General features: G+C 32.7%; 1 protein-coding gene across 1 annotated transcript; it reads right to left on the bottom strand.

Annotated features, from left to right (window-relative positions):
* Positions 1-105: 105 nt before the first annotated feature.
* Positions 106-21515, bottom strand: LOC123699785 (zinc finger C2HC domain-containing protein 1C). The gene is made up of 11 exons (XM_045646813.1): positions 21129-21515; positions 6746-6901; positions 6136-6351; positions 5119-5202; positions 4573-4721; positions 4186-4282; positions 3741-3791; positions 3444-3464; positions 2901-3116; positions 2188-2356; positions 106-1828 (listed from the first exon to the last, which is right to left on the bottom strand). Exons 1-11 carry the CDS (start codon positions 21165-21167, stop codon positions 1665-1667), a joined length of 1362 nt encoding a protein of 453 aa, XP_045502769.1. The 5' UTR covers positions 21168-21515; the 3' UTR covers positions 106-1664.
* Between the last annotated feature and the right edge of the window lie 3096 nt (positions 21516-24611).

The following is a 24611-nucleotide window of genomic DNA, read 5'->3' as shown; positions in this document are numbered from 1 at the left end:
TCAACACTGAATTAGACTTTTCGTTAACAAGCTGTATGTTTGTTTGATGTCAATGCACCGTAATATATAGTTGGTTAGGTGTAGGGAAAAATGAAACAACGAATCTAATATAAAATCCATATATTTAAAAATTGTAATATTCGCATAGTTAACATTTTTAAAAGCGTATTTTGTACAATCGTTCTTAAACTTTAAAAATATAGTTGAACATTAAACAATTTTAAAGGTCCCAAAAGCTATACTAATGTCACTTCTAAGGAATATGTATACAGCCTATTGTCGGATTATCCACAGTATGGAATCATTACAGTCGGAATGTCCGCTTAGCCTAGATAAAAGTAACAATTTCAGAAGCGTTACAGTTTTTTTATTTGTTCTATTTATTAATTAACAACCATTAGGATAGCGTATAAAATGGGTTATTTTACATGACATTATGCCAGTTATTTTGTGAAAAAGTACGAGTTAATATAAATTTGGTAGAGATTCAATTACAACACAGAAAAATGTTGAATGACTCAATTCCCTTATGAAATAAAATTTATTTCTTGCATATCGTACATTCGAGAAGGTCTCGAAAAACGCAGGCAACATAATACAAGAATGCAATTGACATCCAAATAATATAATATAGTACGATTGCTAACAACAAGCGTTGGATGAAGTTTTTAAAGCAAGTTCCACACTCGAATTTATTGTTATCCTTTAATTTTACTTTCTTCATTTTAATTTGGATTGGGACTAATTATATCATAAAACGATTTCACCAAGTAAAACAATGTTATTGTGAAAATTATTTGTATTATAATCTCCAAGTAAATAAACGGAATCGATTTTTCAAAAGTAATTATTATGTCAGACATAACAAATTTTTCATAATGATATTTTATTTTCTAAAATATTCAATTTACAACGCGTTAAAATCTCTATCTAGCGATCGATTATCACAATAGCTGTATAAATAATAAAGTATATAAATATCAACACAATTTCGTTGTATTCTTTACGAAAATTGGGCACAAATAAATAATATTTGTCATATTCTACATAAAAATGCTTAGTCACTTAAAAATATTTCGATTAAAAGTAACAATGACTAATTAATTATTAAAAATTTAGAAGTACTTATCCTAAAGTTACATAGGTAGGTTTTGAGACTTCATTATTTGCTGTTTAATTTACATTAGAGCAATAGTTTAAAAAAACGTAAATTTTACAGGATTGTTACTATTATTAATTGATCCATTAAATTTTAATAATTGTTGAGTCTACAGAAATTTTCTTTAATCAAGCAAAGTATTGTGCCAAAAATTAATTCCAATTTGACTTTATATTATCTTCTAATGAGTTTTATAGTCATTCGACAACCAATTTTCGACCAAACTTTGGTTCATATTGACTAAACCATACAAATATCATAGTGTATTTGTTGTAATATTACACGCACTGGTTGCCGTGTCACAAGTACTGTATACTGCGTCACAAGTACTGTATACTGCGTCACAAGTACTGTACACTGCGTTTCAAGTACTGTATACCGTATTACACGTACTGTTATTAACCTGTCACGAGTGTTGTTTGTTTGTCACATGTACTGTAATTGTGCTGTTTGCCGCGGAGCAAGTACTGTTTGGTTGTCGTGTGTTCGTCTGTTTGCCAGTCGGTTACCTGCGTTTCGCGGCCGGTTTGGGCTTGTTAAATTGGAAATTGGCACATTTGGGTATGTGTCGCTCGGCGGCTCCTTGGTTGAAGCGGCGGTTACAGTGCGGACACTGCACGTAGTCGGGGTTCTCAGAGGGGGGAGGTGGGGGGAGGTCGCTGAGCTTACCTGAAAAAAATGTATTGAAATATAGGGATGTGTCTTAAAACAACAAGAGCGTATATATTTTTTGGTTTTTATGGCATTCAAATGCTTTATAAATATAAATTTATAAAGAATAGAAAAAATTCTATCACGAGGCGGGACTCGAACAAGAGCGTAATTTTTTCCTAGTCGGTTTTTGCACTTATTTAATGCAATACCAAATGTAATAAAGAGAAAAAGTTTGTTTATTTAAGTCTATGATTACAGTATCGATTTTTATAATGTATTAGGTACCTATGCCATTACAAAGCTACATCTTTACCAAACAAAACATGCAATTTATTTTCACCTAGAATCTAGATAATTTACTATACACCACTCACCACCAGCGTTAAGGTGCGCCTGCACCTGCTTAGCGGCTCGTATCGCCTGTATGAACTCCTCGTGCTTCTGGCGCCAGTTGCTATTCAATGACTTGCTCTGTACTTTACTGGATGATGTGGACGTGACGTTCTTGCGCAGCTTGCCGATGAACGGCTCCGCTTCTGTGCCCTGTTGTGTTTGCATTATATTTATTATGTGTAGTACTATTATGAAAGATACGCAGTGTAATTTATGAATAACGACGTAAAAATATCATGAATGCCTTAAACTCAACCCTTTTTTTATGTTGATAAAGTTAAGTAGTTTATTTGTTAAGGGGTTATGTCAAATTGTAAACAGTTTTGTAATTTTGCAGAGGCTCTAAGTTTACGACGTATTTCGAGACTTGTACACAAGCTATAGTTAGGGTACTGTGGGAATGTGATACGATGGGATATTTGGTTCAAATAGACAATGATAAATTTAGTATGAAAGGTAATTTTTGCTTGCCTTATCTGCATCGGTACCCTGTTCCAGTAAAGCGTGAAAATGTAATAAATTAAGTATTGCTGTAATAATATTATTCTGAAATTATAAATTCTATGTAGGCACTAGGCAGTGTGTCAGTATGCATTATTTCAGTATGCAGTGTATCAGAATGCAGTGTTTCTGTGCTATGTTATATAATGTGTCAGTACACAATGTGTCCCCACTACCCAGCGTCCCCACTTACCGCGAGCCGATGCTTGATGACGTCGAACGGCTTGCGTCGCTTGGAGTGCGTCTTGCGGCAGATCTCCTGGTGCTTCGCGAGGCGGTCGGGCGCAAAGCGGCGCCCGCACACCGCGCACGCGTCCCCCGACCCCGCACCTCCCGCACTAGGGCCCACGGGACCCGCGCGGGGCCCGGACCCCGTGCGTGCTTTGGGGCCGCTAGACGCTTGTGGACTCTAGATAGGATAGGATTGTATATAAAATGACTAGTAGATTAGTCAACTTGTTATGTACTAAACATTTAATTGATACATTTTTAGTAAAAAATGTTTAGCAAGATTTTAACTTTAACCATTATCGCTACAGAAGTGTCTGTGACAAAATATATATATACGACATAACGTTTTAAAATGTCTGTCGCTGGTCCATCTGCTGTAGCCGGTGGCCTGTTTGCCCTTAATTTGTACTTATTTGAATATCTAGATAAAAATTGACATTTTAAAAAATTAAGATAATATTACAAAACTAATTCTTAAAATTTATTAAAAAAATTATACACGTACCACAGGCGTTCTTCTTGGCACCTGAAAAAAAAATACAAAAAATAAACAAATCTTCACTTCGTCTAACAGAACGAGAAAAAAATACGAACTGAGCTTTCGTCTTTAAATTTAAATAATACATAAATCGTCATCAAAATAAGAGACTTCAGTTACATTCTGATGAAAATATGAGCGAATAAATATTATAAACATGTGAGTTTTCTGTTTTGATGAATGCATTAGTTTTCTGAGTTTTGAGCGCGAAAACCTCAGGTGAAAACATATTTTTTTATAGGCTTTTTAACAAAGTATACTCACAGGGTTAACTCGCTGCATGACCCCACGGGGCTTACTGGTGTTCTCCGTTACCTGCCATTTAATTGTAACCGCTATTTAATATTTGCACTTTTAAATTTTGATTTTATAAAATTTGGGTGACATTGTCGACTGAATTCGACGTGTTGTTTGGCAATTTCGAATTCAGAATGTCACATAGAAAAAATGTAAAGCTTGTTGATTGACGGAAATTGTTGCCAAAAAGGTTGTTATAATAAAATATTTTATTACAAGAAAATTAAATTGAACTACTTTTTCTTAATAATTGGTTCTGTACTAATGAAAGAAGTAAAAGTGCTTGAAAGTTAAATTATTTGGAAATACGGCAAATACCCAATTATGATAACGTGCTCTTATAAGCGAAGCTTAAAAAAAATATCAATAAATGTATATTAATGAATTGTGATTTACTTGTGTTATTACTTACCGCATTTTCATTGGACACTTTCTTTGGCACAGTTGCTGTTGGTTTTGAAATGGGTTTCGTAGCTCTTGTCGTAGGTAGAGTTTGTGGCGGAGGATTTCTACAATAAAGAGACAAAAAATAAAGTAAAAAATATTTTATCGCACACATTATACTAAACATAGGGATAGCGCCCGGCAAACTTCTTGGCCAAAAAGTAGCGTGGTGGGGGAAGCTTGCGCATATAAAAATGTACTAAAACTTGATGCGCAAACTTCCCCCACCACGCTACTTTTTGGGCAAGATGTTTAAGAGCGGGCGCTATAATATGCCGAAAATGGTCATTAATGATCTTATATATAAACTTCACATTAAAAATAACAAATTAAATCACTTAATAAATGAACCTACCTCTTAACAACTCGCTTAACTTCCTCCAGCTCGGGAGACCGCGGAGTGACCGGCGCGAGAGCCTCCGGAAACGTTTCATTTTCCAACATATAGTTATTGTCCGCGCGATCCAACTCGTCCACCGAATGGTCCCTACCGTTCGTGTTTGACTGGAGTGTACAACATTTAAATTCAAATTCAAATTCAAAATTTATTTATTTTTCACAATTTTTTACAAAGTTTCACATAAATTGTAAATCCCTGGTTAACCCACTAGGAAAACCTGTGCGGGGTCAACCAGTGAGAATTTTATAGATATAATATCGTCAAATAACGAAATAAAAAAAGAGCGTGTGTGCCGAGCACACGTGTCAGAAGTGAAACTTCTTTGGCAAGATTCAAAGATACCAAAAGCGTCGCCTTACTCCATGAAGTGTCGGTATTGCCATGACGCGACCTTGAAATTTTACTCTCAACCGCCTAAAGAAGTTTCACTTCAAAAAAGTACCAATGCACATTATGGTCAATAAATTGACACCTATTGAACGTTTTATATGGATAACTTACCAATGATTTGACAGCATTGAGATCCAATTCGTGGTTGTGGTTGAGATCGCCCGATCCGTTTACAATGCTGTTCACTTTGTGTACCTGTAAGGGTCGTTAGGTTTCGAATCCATCAAATTCATCGTAATTTATAGTATGTGTTAGTGTAAGGAAACTAAAAATAAAGGGTAATAATAGTCTAAAGACAATCCAACCACACAGCGTAGAATGATTTGTAGTAGGTATATTCAATCGATTAAATTAAGAATGACGTAACTAATAAATTTAATTAAGAATTATCTATTAACTAACTATATTTAACTTAACTATATTAGAAAACAGATGATAGAATGTGGTAGATGATCACTGTATAAAAATAGAATGTTATGTAATGTAATATAAAAATAAAAATAGAAACGTTGAAAAATCCTATAATTTGCTTTAACTTAATTTTTACAATTATTTTGACGTTCGGACCCGATTCGAATTCAGGGTTCGAAAATCTTTACTTCAAGATACTTGAAACTTTATTCCTATACTTTTTAAATCTTATCAAAAATTTAAAAGGTTGTTATCTGAATGACTCTACATTTTCTGTCATTTAAGATTTAACGTTTAAAAAAATCATAACAGATAGCATTGCCTTTTCCAATTTCTAAGAATATTCTACAATACAATAAAGTAATTGTTTCTAGTATTCTCCATATTGTTTTACATTGTGCGATAGCTGAGTACTCACTACACTTGTACCTAGACGCGGTTAACCGCACTGTCGACTTTGATTTAAGGTAAACTTGACGTACAAACCATTGTCAATATTACCACAATTGCCATTATTGTAAGATGGTCTTTGTATGGATGAGGTAAGAACTAGAATAATATAAATGTGTAATATTAACTTGAAAATATTAATACAACTTATTAAATTGAAAAGACAATAATACATTGGTATTATTATAATTTTGGTATAGATTGTTCTAGAAATGAAAGAAGCTCACCGTAAATCATTCAGTAATAAGTTTTACGAAAAAAAAATACCTGAGTAATCTGTTTCCTGACGCTATGTGAGCTCACTGTATTCTGGGCTCGAATGGACGTCTTCTTCTCCACCGTGGCCTTTGTATTGCTAACTTTACTATAACCATTAGGTAATGCCTTCCTGGGTTGAGTTCGTTCCGTGTTCTGTATCGGTTGTAGCGGGTAACTTTTATCGATGCCCGCTTTTGTACGACGCTCTTCGAACATTTGACGCACCTGAAAATTTTAAAATACTATTGTTACATACAATCTACAGAATAATGTTCATTGATTAGTGGAAAGAATTTTACAGTAAAGTAAGCCGCTCTATAATATTCAGAATTTCGTGAACTATAGAAATATATATAAGAATATTTAACCATCGTATATTAGGAAGCAGATAAGATTCTTAGAGTTGACTTTCTTGTCACAGTATGTTATGATTGGGCAAGTTATTGAGAGAGAATGCATAGTGATTAGAAATGCATCTTCGGACACGTCTGCAGATGCCTATGGGCTGTGGAATTGCTTACCATCAGGTGATCCACATGCTCGTTTGACTACTTTCATATATATAACAAAAATGTTATAGGATTTCTTCTAACCATCTTAAAATGAATAGACATGTTACCTTTCCAGGTTGATGCGGTATAGGTGGACTAGGGGTTGTGACATTGCCATTGCTGGGTGAATGTCTAACCCTGTCCAGTGCTCTGGCCTGCTGAGCCTCGTATAGAGATGCGATCTTCAGCTCCTTCTCCTGTAATTGTTTTTGTTGGAACCGCGCCTGGAGGGAAAGAAAACTTTTTAATAGTTATAATGTTATTAAGTAGGTACGTATGTTAAGTTATGTATGTATGTGATTGTGGTGTGATGGCTTGTTGATCGAAGGATTTGTAAATCAGCAAAAATTACTGCCTCAATGTCCAAATCAGGACCGTGGAGCCTTTGGCAAAAAGCAAAATGCTAGTGAGATATTAATATTTATTTTATTTTATGCAAGTAAGACAAGTAAGACAGACAGAGTGAATGGCTTTCCAAAATAATTTGTACTTAACAAGTAATTTAAGTATAACAAGCGGTACCTATAAGTTTAATGTATGTGCAGAATGAGCCAACGACGAGAGCAATTACTATATTTAGCATCGTTATATATAATTATGACATATTGTTTGCACAATATAATATACCTACTCGTTAAGGACACAACATATGAGTATTTATTTAATGTTAAATTAAATGATTTTCGTATAGAGCTAAATTAAATATTTCAATTTATAGAGAATTTTTCCAAAGGTAAATATTGAACAAAAGAAACACCAGTGGTTGAAATAGGATACGCTCGACAGCACAGGAGGTCGACTCCTACGCATCAACAACCTGTCTACCGCCTTCTTTTATTGTTATTTACATAATTTCCGCGCTACACTTTAGAAGGTTAGGTCTAAACTATCTGTTTATTTAAGATTATTGTTTCAATGTCTGTAAATTGTAGATAACATTAGTCTCTATCATTTAGACTCTAGATTTTACAATGTTATAAAATATTGTCTTAAAATAATTGCACAAGAATATCCTCACTTATTTAAAGAGCAAAAGAGCATGACTATTATGTATTAAACATAATTTTCCAGTAAATAAATGTTTACTGCTAGACTTACTTAGTAGTTTCTCTAGTCAACTACCTAATTATCTTTGCAAATGCAACATATTCTCAGAGGATCCGATTTCACCCTTCCTATAAATACAAATAGTGGAATCTCAACATTATCATTCATTACGCGATATTGTTACGCGTCAGCTCGTTACGCAATCAGGTTGTACGCCTAATTAACACTGTCACAACGGTCACTCGGTCCACAGACATTGATTATTATTGGATTCAATTATTGCGTGTACTTGGAGTTTAATTAGAGCGCCAAGGGCTGCTTCGTTAGTCTGTATTGCTGTGTACACTAGACGTAGTGTAAATTATTATGTTGTAGTTATCGGTTGAAATAAGTAATTGCGGAAATATTATTGATTAAAAGCAATAGTCTAACACCATTTATGTCAAATTCTTTAGTGTAAACAGGCGCAGAGCATTCTTTCGTTGTTCTTAGTGCGTTCCAAAAGATTCTATGCAATGTTGTAATAGTGAACAATACGGAATATGAGTTTTTTTTACACGAAAGAATGCTCTTGCTCTAGCTCTAATGTTCGTTTAAAAAGCACAAAATCATTTTTTTTTTAATTGAAAGTTCGCATATCATCAAGGTTTAAATTGTATTACGTGTTAACATAAATTAATCGATCAATATTATGTCTCTAACAATAAAAGGAACTAGCTATTCAAATAAGTCGTTTGAAACATCGTAGGTGGACAATCGATGTGATATGATATTTACAAACAATACAAGGTCATTTGCAAGTATGGATTTAATTTTAAACTAGATTTACCTATTCATTTTGACCTTGATAATTTAATTAAATGTAAAAAAAATAATCTGATTTTGATTTATTTGTAAAATATTTTTGGGAGATGCAAATTTTAACTATAATTTACACTCTTTAGCAAAATACATACATGCAATGAGTATGAATATTAGGTGTGTTTCTGATTAAACACAATATTATAATGACGATGTAGTATTAATGTAGAAACTGAACGATTTATTTATTTCATACTCAAGAAAGTAAAAACAGTATCCCGACAAAGGCCAAATGAGCGCTGTGTTTGAGCCTTTTTAATATTTTAACTATTATCTACTTTGCATGTTTTGTTTAGACAACTTTGTCATATAATTAATTTCCATATTATATACGGCGAGCGGTCTCGTGAACAAAAGCCATATATGGGAAGCTCACACTTGGTCGTGTGTGACTCATCGTCTGTCAACGACCTTACTGCACATAGAAACGAGTCTTGCTTGAATCTTTAATGTTATCGCGATTTTGATAATGCAGCGGTAAGTAAATATATTATGTAACAGAGTACATTTCTCTACAGGTTTGTCAATTGAATGTCAAGTCCGGAACTTTTTGAACAAAGGAAACTTCATCTCCCAGTCTTGGCACATTAATCATATCTTTCAGAAGTATGATTGTATTCTTAAATTTTCATTCGTGCATTAGATTACTCTTGAAACTACATACATTCATATTTAATATTTTCTTTACATTTGTCGAGAGCCCGTGGAATCACTACGGCTCTACATTACTAGCGCCTGCAAGAACGCAAGTGCTCCAAGTTTCTGCGAAGTTAACACCATTGGTCACAATTTGCAAACTAGTTTCGTATTCAGCATGGAGCGTGACTCACGAGGTCGTATGCTAAGCTTGTGATGTAACACACGATCGCCTACGTTCGCTGACTAACTTAACATGGCATCTTTGGTTGTTTCGGTGTGTGGATAAACACATTGGGGTCCATTTTTTGAGTCTTAAAGGTTCACTTGTCCTTTGTTTTATGTTTTATGGTATAACGTACGTACCGTGCAATTGCGCTACATTTGTAACATTTGCATTTGTTCACAAATGTAGCGCAAAATAAATTACATTTTGTTACCGAAAGGAACTGAAATTCCGAGTTCCCAGTATTTTTAATATCTGATGATCGTGGACTATACGATAAAGTCTTTCATTAAAATAAATATTGGAATAAATAATATCAAATAGGTGTAAGTGTAAGTAGGTGTAGGTGTAAAGGTTTCAGATAGGTAATCTTACTATATGAATAAAAAAGATTCCTGGGTATTGACTGATTACTAATCTCACCTTTGACTCCTTTAAAGTGAGCCAGCCATTTCTAATTTCCGTAGGATCAGCAATATCTAACGACGACGAAGACATAGTTTTAAGGCGTCGAGACTTCCAATGTTCCGGGTTCCACCAGTTCACATGGTCCAAAGATCTTGAATAACTTGTTTCCATAACTTTATAGCAAATCGTTAAATTTATATGAACAAGAAAAAAACAATTCGCAATAAAGCTTTCGAAAGATGCCTTAAGATTAATTATTATCCAAATTATGCAGAATCCTAAAAAACCGACATTATTTTTGAACCAAACTGATTTCGAAATAAACAACCAAGACATACTGAATGAATGGTTCAAGTTACAGAACTTATGGTTCGAAGTTTTGTTTGTTTTTCCGTTCCTATGCAACGGAGCACGTGGCAACCAATGTCACTCCATTAATAAACCATGACCTGCGAGTGACTTACCGTTAACTTGACCCTGTTATCGCAACATCGGTTTTTATATTTTGCAAGTGAATATACATAACATTCGCAACATTCTAAAATAGAACTTTTGCAGCAGTGTTAGTTTGTTGGTTTTGAAGGGAGATCCGAGATTGGCAATATGAGCTATATTGAAAGTAAACAATGATGGGACAAATTGCTTGTTTCTTGTGGATTGACAATGGATCGATTAAATAAACGTACGAACCGCTAATGGGAACCTGATGGAGTTATCGTGTTTCTCATGTAGGTACAATAATATTAAAATAAATCTTCGCGAATTGTATTATTAATTGTAATGTCACAGAGTCAAGGGTGAAGTGGGGAATTATAATAATATGAAGATAGCTGTGAAAATCGCACATAACTACGTTATAGAATCAATGATAATAATGATTAGAATGCCGATAGAGCCTTTTGTGTTATAAAATGTGTTCTTGACATTCGACAATGATGGAAGTTTCGAAGTAAAACGCCAAACCAAGTTGTATGAACATACCTAATATAATGTAAGTAGGTACATATTATATAGAAGTTATAATTGGGTCCTTATATACATTTCATAACAAACCCGCGCAACAAGAATTTTGAAATAAACACTATAAAAATAAATCGTAAATTTCAGTAGGTAAGTATAAATCTCACTGCGCTCGCTATTTAAATTTCGCTTGGAATAAATATTTCAACGGCGCAGTCCTTACTTTCTAACTTTCCAATATTATGCTCGGAAATCTTGGCCTTTGGCATCATTGCGCTCTTCGCTGACTGAGCAATGAGAGATGAACTTTATGATAATGATCTAAGGCATATTGTTCGCCTACGTAGCTAGATGCAAATCCATAAATGTTCACTCAACGAGACTATTGACTCATGATCGCTTCCTTGTAGGACGTTTGTGACGTCAGCACTTTCGTTAATTTGGTCTCATTGTACGCCAACACTAAATATGGCTTCCGTATGTCGACTTAGTTGGATCTTAATTGTTGTGAGTTGTGAGTACTTTCGATTTTATATTACCGAAAAGTAAAAGCTTTAAAGTGATAAGTATTTAGTTTAGCTCCATTCTGAACTTAGTAGTACAGAATGGATCTAGTACGCAGTCTTTGCTTACTAAATTATTCCATCGAATTCTTAGTTCATATTTAGCATTAACACAAAGCAACAACAAAGGAACGTTCTTAATGAGAAGAAGTTGACCTTCCCCCAACAAAGTATCAAATGATCGTCGCAATGTACTCATCAGTGGACAGTGGTGTGAGATGTCTGTCTGTGGACCCTCACTTCGTCACGGTTTGCGCGTTATTGACGTCATTAAGATGGCGGATGATTCAACGACTGGTTTGCTTTCCCAAGGACAAACCGGGACGGTCGAAGGATCTTGTAATGGATACCTCTCGAGTGAAAATGTACCTATTTTGAGCAGTTATTATGATGTATTTGGGCCAGAAATAAAGAGGAGTGGCAGAAGTTTATAGAGTTTAATAACACAATCTTCCACATGACCTTCTAAGCTAACGATAATCATTTGACTCTACGAAGGTTTAAGTCATATGCATTTATAATAATTTCTGAAATAAAATATCATTGTTCAAGTGTCGAAAAATATAACGTAGAGCACGTAGATTAGCCTGTATATCGTGCCTGTTAATCTATAAGCCGTGTCCTATATTATGGTATCTAAATTTAATATATGGACGGTTGAAACGCGATTTTCATGTTCATGCAGGAATTCAAAAAATCGTATCATACTAGATAGGTTGTAACTTGTAAGCGTGGAAATGAGCTTTAACCAACCTTTACAGTGTTTTATTGATCTAGCTAGAGACACGAGGAATTTAGAATTTGTTGATTATATTTCGAAGCAATTATAGATATTAAGTATTAGTATTTTTAAAATAATAATTAATTTTATTTTCATAAAATCTTCGTTTTGGTTTGAAGAAATTACGATTTCGCTTATATGCAGATTTAAAAACACGTCATTCAAAATCCATGATCTTTCAACCAAAAACAAAAAAAAATCGTAAAGCCCTAATTTGTATTCTACCATAATTACATGTTCCTCATATTATGAGGTCAATGTATAAATAATGAATAGTGTGTCAAGTAAAGTAATACCGCTTCGTCAATTACATTCGTGGACCTTAATTGGTCCTTTCAATATTGAACTGTTATTTATATCAATTTGCCGCGATTGAATAACGAGCTCAATATATTCAGCAAAGGCAAGATGTGAAAAATTTAAATTGAACGTGGCATTTTAGCGCGTTAGTTTTTAGGAAAGCTTCGTTCGTTCGCTTGCCTTTTTGTATTAGTTATTGATCTAATTACAAAAGCTAAAAAATATTAGGCTTCATTTGTTTTTAAAGAGCGTAGATTATTTAATTAAAAGTACTTTTGATAGAGCCCTACTTAAAAGGTAGCTTATAAAGATACTACCCAGTATTTATGCAACAACATCGTAGTGCTCAAGGATCTTTGATTTTACATTTTTGATACATATTGGTATTATTATTTGAACACTCTTTATCCATTGCTATCTAAACTATACTACAAAATACTTTACCATTCGCTTTGTCCTTTCTATCTGTGAAAGAAAAGAAAAGGAAATTAGCCAGGAAAGGAAATGAGGAATTATAAGGAGTCACTTTATTAGCTGTTGTTTGGTTTAGGTACCTAGGTATTATAAGGATGTCGCGGAAGAATTCTAATCAATACCCGCGGCCCCATCATTAAAGCGGCTCGACGGAACACAGTGGGGTTTTAGTCGGTAAGAATCCGACATAACCCACGGCTCCTTCCCCGGGGGCCGTGGGTATCTTTGGAAGATTTCCCCACTATAAAAAAAAAAGGTATTACAAGGATTTTGGTAGCTAAATGGGAAAGGAATGGCATGGTATATAGACATGATTATTATAATATTTGATCTTCCCGGAGTCCAGACACTTAGAGCGGATTTATTTATAGGCTCACTTATAATTCATTAAGTACTTTGATGTTTCGTATACTTTCATAATTACGCTTGTAAATATAAGATACTAGCTTTCCGCCCGCGGCTTCGCCCGCGATCACAAAGAAAAACCCGTTCCCGTAGGATTTCCGAGATAAAACCTATCCTATGTCCTTTCTCGGGTATCAAAATATCTCTATACCAAATTTCATGCAAATTGGTTCAGTAGTTAAGGCGTAATTGAGTAACAGACAGACAGACAGGCAGACAGACAGAGTTACTTTCGCATTTATAATATTAGTATGGATTGTATCTGGATTTACACAATAGCTTTCACACTGTGATCCTTTAAACGAAAAATAAATAATTTACCAATATGCTTGCATATTATAAATAATTTATAAATACTGCATCAGAACATCTGTTCAAAGATTGTGTGATAATGCAGTAGGTACTGCATCCATTTAAGTAAACTATATCACGCGTGTTACTGCATTCCTTTTATAGAGGAAAGTCACCAAATATGGAATACCATTTTGTTTTTGGGATATAAAAATAAAACTTCACATAAATTAAATCAGTTTATTGTTTTTACTGATCAGTCATACATCTATAAGTAGTAATTAATAGCCTTTAACCAAAAATATCAGTAATCAAATTAAAATCTTACACAAAAAACAAAATCACAAAAGAGTAACCAAATATGGAATAGGTACCCATATATGGAATATAAGCAAAAATCAACATAACAATGACAAAAATATAATGAATATCTTTGAGATCAATAAAATGAATATAACATATTGTGATAAATGAAAGGAGTTACGTAATTACTTGCAAAAGTCACAAATCCAGATCCATCTGGATCAGCACATCATAATGTGTTCAGAGCCTCATAATCCATCATAATGCATACCATCAAGCATTTAATTCAACTTTCTCCACTTTCATCCATGGAAAGAAGTCTTGAACAGAACCTCCTGACTCTGCTGATGCATGTATGTTACTAAAAACAAACATTACATACAGTTTTTAAAGAAATAATAGCAAGTTCATAATATTCCATAATTAGACACCGACGACTGTCCATATTTAGATTTTTATACTAGTTCAAACTCTTCTAAATATTTTTTCATTTCACAATATTTTAAAGACAAAAGATCACAAAATGGTGAAATAAACATAATACCGATATACTTAATCGTATAACACTTATCGAAACAAACATAATAGCCGGTAATACTCATCTAATACTTACCTTAAAAATGTTCTGCACGGCAACAAAACAAAACACGCCTGCTACATGTAAACCGTTCGCGCAACTAACTCGATGGTGTTAGTGCGATAATTAGTACACCAAATGAAACAGAAGATGGTCGAATGTTGCGATTCATACTTATAGTCTTAGAGAAATGAAGGAATTCCATATTAGGATACTATTCCATATTTGGTGACTTTCCTCTACTAATGAAAAGCATTGAGCGGCGGGCATAAAACCTTTTAAAACATAAACTGTTTGAACTGGCTTCTCTGAAAGGCAAAATGTTTTTCATTTTATATTCATGATTTTAGTTCGATGTATGGAGTAATTGGCACCTGCTACCAAAGTGATGTATGAAATGTTACGGATTTAAATTATTGTATATTAGTTTAATCCAGATCATATTTTGTAGAGATAATCGCTGTCACTATGCGTGTCGCAAGTTAACCTCATTATACCCTTTTGTAATATGTGCTAGGAAACTCATAAAGCTTGGCCAACAGTGTATGATAAGGCTGGCTAACTAATGAACACTTTGAAGATAATATAAATTAAGTCGACTCTACTTCACTTGGAACATTATTGACTCAAGTGTCCATTACGGCGCATTCCTCGATTAGTCAGAACGGCTCGCCACTTTCCGCCTCGGTACTTTGTACTGCATATATCTACTGCAATAATAATGCTTTTGTTTTTAATCTATTGTTCTGCATTGATTGCACGTATAGGACTTTAGTAAGGACACGGCCACTACAGGACAATGTCAATGATGCGTTGACCCTTCTTTTGATAGCGTTTGCTTGGTGGGTCTTAATGTGAAAAGTTTATATTATGATATGGACCAAAGGAATCATACTGAGATTATCCAAGGCTTATTTGGCATAAAGTATTCAGTCGTGGCTTCGCTTGTGTGTTGTACTTCACGACAAACACTTCCCTAATAGGTACCAACGTTTATAGTTTCCTTTTACAATTTTTTTACAGAAAACAGATTTAACTTAATAATATATCCCTGGATGATTGAAAAGTGGATGATTAATAAGTAGCCGTAGGCATCATCGTATAATTATTATCATTTATTAATTACGTAATAAAAAGTAACATAACAATAACAAAATACAGCTGCAACGTAATTATGAAAGAGAAAATGGATTTTTTATTGATTTTATTGAAATTATTATGATCCCTGTGCGTTGGAGAGAAGACTTGCCATTGCATAATTTATTAAATAATAAATATGCTCGTTAAAGGAACTCGAAGTACGTAGGCGGTTGTTGCAATTTTAAGCAGTAATCGTAAAAACCAGATCAGATAGCACCCACGGACCTCCACATATAGGCACAAGGATATTTTGGTATAGACGTCCGTGGTGTTTTATAAGCTTTTACCATTAAAATACAATGACAAAAATCGCTTTGATTTATGTTGCGACGTGATCAGTTTCCTAATGGGAGTTTTCTTTTGTTCCCTATATATAATAATATGTGTTGATAAATATATTAAAGACGAAAAATAATAAGTTAGTGGACACTACAAATTCAGTAGGTAGTGAGAAATATTGGATTAGCATTCACCGGAACAATTACAACAATATTATGTGATAACTGATAAATAAACCTTGTTTTCCTTAATAATTCTAGCGAAGTTTGCGTTGCTGTCATACAATTATACAGATTTCATAGTGTCGTAAAATGATACAGTTATAAAAGGCTTATTGAAGCACAGACAGGTCCACTGTACACTAATCGATATCAATGCATTTGGGTCAAGTACTTGAATATCATTTTGCATTTATCATGCTATACTATGCGGAAATAATATGCTCGCGAATATAGTTTATCTATTTCAATAAATTGCGGTAATACATATTTATGGAAAACAGAGGCACTACATAATATATTTTTAACAATTTTTTTATTGCTTTTGTAATATCTACTAACATAATGAAACAACACGTATTTCCCTAATACCTACGTATTTAAATACAATTACATATTGTAACTTACATTACGCTGTATAATATAGAAAATATTAATATTTCATACTGTTAAACCTGTATAAGTGTATAATAACCTACATTTTATTGTAGTTTTTAATTTTACTTATAAAAACCGTGCCCATTACATCATTTACTGTGAAATGTAGCCGACTTTTGCGTGTATACGATAAGCGTCGCGAATAAGGGCATTCACACAAGTCATATTTTTATGGTAGTTACCTCACAACCGCACCTCGAAAGCTCAGAACGATTAAATAACTTTATGAAATATTATCATGCTCATAATACATGGTCGTAAAGCTCAATACTCAATTTTTATGTAACACGTCGAATTCTGGTTAATTACTTGATTTCACTAACGAAATTACGTTGGATATTACCAAAAAGGAAATACTGACTAAATATAATTATTTATTTATTTATTTGATTTATTTCAGATAATTGCATCCATATAATTGTTATATTATATAATAGAATATTTACAGTTGATCATAACACAGATATTTATTTTTCAAAACTAAGCTCGTTCAAAAAGCATATTGTTAACACTTTAAACAAACTGTATAAAATTTAAGTTTTTACTTTTTAGTTCATCTTTATAATTAAATTTTTATGAAAAATTGTTAAAGAGGTGCCTACCTGTAATTTAGATACGTAAATACTAATGTGTATTTTAAGTTAATTTTGAATTGTTTGAACAAAAAATTATGTATCTAGTTGGTAAGCCATTTTTTAAATAAATAAATAAATAAATAAATAAATAAATATTAGTATCTTTTTACCTTAAAAACTATGTTAGTATCAAATTACACAAATAATTATTAACACTACTATTTTAAATCACAATGTGATTGAGACATGGATTTTAATCCAATCCAATGTCTCAAGACATTGCTTTCCCATTTGTCTACGAAGACCGCTAGGATGCTGCTGGACGATTGCCGGACACGGCGCATCATGGATGCCGCTCTTTTTCGCATGATTGCGTAGAATCCGTCAGTGCGACAGTTATTATACCTACAGTCTATACTTACGTAATTATCGGCATTTGGATTTTAGTGGGATTTTACTATAAACTTGAGGAGGATTTATCTTGAAATCCTTTCACACTAAGTATAGGCTCTAGGATTCTTTAGAACGATTTTGTTACTATGTAATCTATTGCTTCTATGAAAACAGTAGTTATTAGGAACTAAACAGGATTTGCAATATTAGAATCTATTTCTCGAATCATCGCCTAGACTAGTCTATACTTACTTAGCGATAAATTATAATAACTAATAATACAGGCTCCAGGCTATCTTATGTTATGCAATTATGATACTGGATAATGGGTTAGAGTAATTGTTAGCGGATAATTCAATGCCTTCCGGTTAATTTCATCCTCTTATTAAAATTATAGCGTTAGGTAGTATAAGAAAAATGTGTCTAGATATATATGAAACTAGCTTACCGCCCGCGGTTTCGCCCGCTTTCTCTAAAACGATTTGAGATTTAAACTATCCTATCTCTCAAGTTGGATCGAACTGCACATGGTGTGCGAATTTTATTATAATCGGTTAAGTGGTTTAGGAGTCCATTGAGGACAAACATTGTGACACGAGATTTATATATATTAAGATTTCTAAGATAACAGCATGATATTTTATTAAATTTGGAATAATTTTCATTCTGAATAAATAATATAATCCTCAGTTTTTCACGGGGTACCGAATCCCATCCTTGTTTCATCATGAAAAAAGGATGGTTAGATTTTTCATTTAATTCCATAAAAATACTAACGAGGCTTTACAAATTTAATTTATTACAAACATATTCTATAGTAGAGTTTCAGCTTATACATCCTGCTCTATTTAATCCCTTTTTTCGAATTAATCGCCAATAGAGGTTAAACCGTTATTTTCAATACTGTGACCCGAATTGCAGCATTGTCAAGTTATCGATCGAGGGAAGTGGGCCAACGTGTCGCGATGACACGTCTCCCATTATGTTATTACGGATTACCAATGTTTCCACCCTTGTGACGTAAACATTTATACGTTTTATATTATTGTGTAACTTTTCATTAATTAATTAATATTGAAAGACTGGAACGTCTACGATAAATCTTCTTTATCGTGATGTTTATTAGTTGATAGAGTTTTTATGAAACCAATACTTAGGTAAATAAGTTCAGTAGTTACACCTATATACGGCACACAAATTTTCAAAATTGTATGTTTATGCATAGAAAAGTGTCAATTATGCTTCTATGCAAATGCAGTAATCGGAAAAATCGATGCTTCAACTTATCAGTAGAGCCGATATGAAGATTCAGATTATAATAATTCAGACAACATATTTATCAGGATACGATTATCTTATCATTCTATTCCAAGGGGCCAACGTTTTTAGGAATAATTTCCTCTTTATAAACTCACAAGTTTACCTAATACTTTAATTAAACAATTACCATGTGGAATAGTAGCTTATTTCAGGACCTTTGCAATTTTATTGTACCTAGTGTTGCAAGTCGGAAATTTTGAATTGCTAAAGACCATTGTCGACAATGTACAGTAACAAAACGGTCATTAGCCTTTCCGTTTCCTTCGTCTTACTTTGTAATTTTTTGTATTGGTAGGATAATATACTTATGCACATTTGGAAAGCATTGAAATTCCGGTGAATTCGGTTCGGTCAAATGTTCATGTAAACCCGCCTTGATTTGGGGTAAGAGTAAAGAGTTAAGTGTAAATGGTAAAATGAAGAATTTGCCTATTAATATACAGCTTTAGCTATTGGATTTGATTACTTCTATTAAATTAAAACTTAAAAGTGAGTGCGTAGGTAATTGGGGAGGTATACTTTAAATATAGTTATTCATTAGGGTAATTCTTTGTTATGTTTAGAATTTAAATTTTACACAAGTACGCTTACTAATATATTTTTTTATTTTCGTCCTTAAAATGTGAATACGATTAGCCATTAATTTCCAACTCGTAACATAATTATGCCGTGCAGAATTCCCAATGTATACATTCATATAAATGTATAGTTTCGCATATGTCCGTTACAGTACTCTGATGATTACTGATTCGGTTCAACAACCTTTGACCGATGGTGAGAAAAAATCTAATATGGCTTCAAGGATTTAGAGCTCAAGCCGTTCTCTGTAACGCTATTATAGAGAACATTAATAGGCTATAATAGCCTTTCTCTTGACTCAGCAATAACGGCAACAAGTATCATTTTTATGTAAATGTGCAAAATGAAAAGCGGAAATTATGACTAGTGCATAAAGTACCTATGTACTTACTCAGCATTACCTAGAACAACGTTAAGAAATATAAGGTGGTAAATGTTAAAGAATGTTATAAAGATACAAGAGTTTGAGTTTATAATGGTAGAGCTATTTTAATATCTAATTAATTTAAATATTTTTTTAAACATAATTATTGAACACCTAAAATATTAAGTATTTAGTACCTAGTAGAGCAATATTTAAATCTATGTAATGTGTAATTAGTTATAAATAGAACCGAGTCTGTCTCTTAAATATGTACAATGTTTATGTACTTACTGGTATATTTGCAAAAAATGCTTACTTTACACGCCATGCGGTTCCAGTGAGCGAGTAAATAATAAATAAATGATCGAAATGACCGAGGTCAAGGTTCAGTTCGCGAGATTCTTTGAATAGAAATCGGTTTACATCTTCCGCTCTGTTCAAACAAATGCGGGAATATAGTGGTGTGATAAGGATAGAACGTTTGCGAAACTTGTAACGAATTTTGCAGTTTAAAAAAAATAAACGCTTGTGATTCATATTGGAATTCTTGTAGTGTAAAGAGAATAATTATTATTACAAGATTTTACTCACACATATATGTGAGGGGTTTGTATTGAGGTAAATGAGTGATTATAATTATAAAATTAATTTACTTTATAATTTACAAGGGTTAAAATTAACAATAAAATATGACAAGGAAAATGCTGAATATTCAGTAGGTAGAGTATTATCTTTAGATAGATTATCTTTGGAAATACCTAAATATAGATAACATAAATAAAAATAAAGACGAATTTACATTGAAAACCTACTTAGTATCTATATCTACATCTTATTTTAAACTTTTTTCATATATTATGTAGAGTCGTTCTTTAGTTTGTAGAGTCATACATTAAAGAAGAGAAATTGGAATGTCTTGTTTATTTTTATATAATTTACTTCAGAGTAAATATTATATAGTTTCTATAATTACTAATTATTAAAATCTAAAGCTTATTTAATATTTTAAATAAAATGAACAGAGCTCAAACAGTTCAGTTAGGTATATTACGTAAAGACTGTAAAACTTATATGACTCTATATGAAAACTACGTTGGTATAACCAATTGTTTGAAGTGAACAAGGATAATATCAATATAAATTACGTATCTTCTCGTCATTTAATGTAATCATAAATGTAGAGTTTTTAATTTATATGTAAATTCTACAATTTTGTAAATTCTACAATTGTGTTACAATTTTATTTATAAACTGTTTATACTTTTTTTTAATATTTTTAAACTAAAGCTATATAAGTAGTAGATAAAGCTCACCTGCATCTGCAGTAACCGCGAGCCTCCAGTTTTTTCCATGACTCTCGTCTATTAAAATATCAACACACGTATCAAAAACTGTATATTGTTATTGTATAACTAATAAAAATAATGCTCCGCAAATAAAACGATAACACGCGATTTATCAAAACACATTTATTTACAAATTTTGACACTTGAACAATTCGATTATGTCGCCTCGGTTGCCGCGAATTGACAATTTTTATTTTTTAATTTCGAACGCGCGCAGATTATAGAGTTCTTTTTTTTTAATTTAAATGGCTTTGGAAACACACTCGTGACACCGATTAAACAAGTCAGCGGTCGCCAAGCGACTCAGACAGTCGGCTCACAGCTGTTATGTCGTGCTTACGAAGCGAATCGTCGAGAGATGGCGCGGTGGAGCCGCCCACATTCAAGCGCTAAGTAATTTAACTGCATTTTATGCAATGCTTGGAGTCATGAAGAGCTTTGTAACGAGTATCGCAAATTGAGTTGATAGCTTAGTGGCGCTTTAATTATGTTATGCTAGAGTACAGTGATTGTAGTACATATACCTACTGCATTATGTAAATTTTTCTGTATATTATTATAGAACTAAATACCTACATTTTAATGCGTGAATATAAATTGAATGAATATGATTCTTATATTAAATTAAATCTGCTCATTAATACTATTATTTCATATTATGTTAATCGATGTTTTGTAAGATTAATTTATTAAAAAATCCTAATAAATTCGATAACTTTCAATATCTATTATTCCTTAAAGTTTGACCTATATTTTAATTCACTTATAGTTTGTTAGTACCTTTAAGTAAGAAATCATTATTACAAAATCTTATTGAAGCTCATTTTGTAGTCTTGTAGAGTGAAAATAATAATGGAAGATATACCTAAAAAGAAAAAGTATGTGATTAAATATGTGACATGTGGCGCTTGTTCGTGTTTCCCACAGCATATTTTACGTTTTTTTCTTCACTTTGTTTCCCATTGATGATTTATATTATATTATAATTATTATAGTAACGATAAAGATTGTAGTAAGTAAAAAGCTGATTTAATACATTATTTGTATTATTCAAAAAATGGATGAATCGTAATTAAAAAAAGGGCGTGTGCCGAGCACATGAGAAGTGAAACTTCTTTGGTTTAGTTTGGCATGACGCGTCCTTGAAATTTTTCTCTCAAGAAGTTTCACTTCAAAATATTTAGGTACCTACTGCTTAAAAATGTCTAAAACAATAAAATTATTTTAATAAAGTTAGAAAATACTTCAACGATTTGAGAATCAATTAGCTTGTTATATATGAAGGATATAATATGAATAAATGCTGTTCCTGCGTTTCTGCAATTTTCAGCCCATTATTGTTGAACCGCAGGCTCTTAGCTTCAAGTTTCATGCACTATGTAAGTTTAATGTGGGCTTGATGAATACGCTACGTTATTATGGTAGATTTAATATGAAAAGCTTTTGTTTTTATTGAAATATGTTTTGATATATTATTTTATTATTTACTTTTAAAAGAGACAACGAAAGAGTAATCTACACTAATATTATAAAGAGGAAAACTTTGTTTGTCTGTTTAATTGTTATGAATAGGCTCATAAACTACTGGATCGATTTTAAAAATTCTTTCACCATTCGAAAGCTACATTATCCACGAGTAATATGGCTAGGGTTTATCTCGGAAATCCCACGGGAACGGGAATTATGCGGGTTTTTCTTTGAAAACGCGGGCGAAGCCGCAGGTGGAAAGCTAGTTTAGTATAAATTAGTATTATTATACCACCGTATTGTTGCTGTGTAGTGTACCAACATATTATTAGATATTTTTTTAAGTGTTGTGCTGTATTTTTATTAATTTATAAAGTTTGAGATCAATAGTAATTTACATATAACTGAAGTACATATAGTAGGTATATGTTAATGAATAACGTAGATGTCAAATAAACTCATTGAAATACTCAGTTAAGTGTGTAGTGGATCTGAATAAATATAGCGAGCATACTTTCTTGAACTTCTTTCTCTATCTTTACTTTTAACGTAATAATTTATTTTATAACCCCAATAGCAAACCGGGCGAACTCCGTTTCGCCACCAGAGACACCCTTTCTTTGCTATAAACCTCACGGAGCCCGAGACCTTTCCAACGAATGCAAAACCGTGGAAATCGGTTGGTGCGTTCTGGAGTTATAGCGTCAGGAAGGAAAACCCGACTTATTTTTATATAGTAGAATATCTCGTTTCTGTCGTTTGTACAATGATTTATCTACAAGATTTCCCAATTTTGATATATTTGATCATCGACTAAACATGTTTATCAAATCGTGAAAGACATCATTTCACGATTTGATAAACTTGTTGTATAATTTTATTGTTATTGTATGAGTAACCATTATTTTAATCTATACATATAATAAATCTGTAGAAGGGTCAATTCTGTACATTGAAAATATTGAAAAAATAAATACCAGGGGGTGTTACTGGATCGATACCAAACCCAAATATGTGATTAAAAAAATTTTTGTCTGTCTGTCTGTCTGTCTGTCTGTCTGTCTGTCTGTCTGTATGTGAAGGCATCACGTGAAAACTAACGGTTCGATTTCGATGAAACTTGGTATAATTATACCTTATTATCCTGGGCGTAAAATAGGATACTTTTTATCCTGGAAAAATACGTAGAAAAAAATTAATCTTAATTTTTCAGTTATCCATAGACGTTGTTCTGTAGAACCGCGAACACACGTTGCGTATTATTATAGGCCTAGCCGTATTTGGGTTCAGTAGGTATTTACAAGATGTCATTGTCAGAGTTAATCAAAATGGAGAAATAAACCATCCACGCGAAGACCGACATCCGCGCGGACGGAGTCGCGGGCGGAAGCTAGTCGATAATAATTGTCTTTATTTTTATCTAATTTTAAATTATGTTAATTTTTTAAATATGAATTGTATACCTATAGCTTTTGATAACTATAAACTGTATCGCATTGTTATAATAATTGTACACATTTGGTTGGGTTGCGATCTGCTCCTGTAATTAATGTAAACCCTATAGGCCCAACAAGATCGTGGTTCTCTGATGTGTATTCAGTTTAAATAAATAAATAATAATTTTGGCACCACCCTTAAGGAGAAATGAAACAATCAGTACACCGTTAAGGTATTTATTTTATAAAAGTTACATACAAACATTCAATACGTGAACGTCACTATAATGCCGATTGGAACACACGTGACACATCTTAGCTACATACCTACGCGATTTATTTGTCATTTATTTCACACAAGTGCACATTGCGACGATGAATACAGATTATATATATAAAAAAAAACTGTCAGGGAACAGATTATACAGATTTATTTAATCTATAGACACCGGAAGTAGGGAAAGACGTCGTTCATACGTATGTTTTCAAAAGTTTGCAGAAGAATATAATAAAGGTATATTTATTGCTTTTTGTCCTAAAAATTAGG

Source organism: Colias croceus, chromosome 18 (assembly GCF_905220415.1).
Source record: "Colias croceus chromosome 18, ilColCroc2.1".
NCBI lineage: Eukaryota > Metazoa > Arthropoda > Insecta > Lepidoptera > Pieridae > Colias > Colias croceus.
This window is presented reverse-complemented; position numbering and strand designations above follow the sequence as displayed.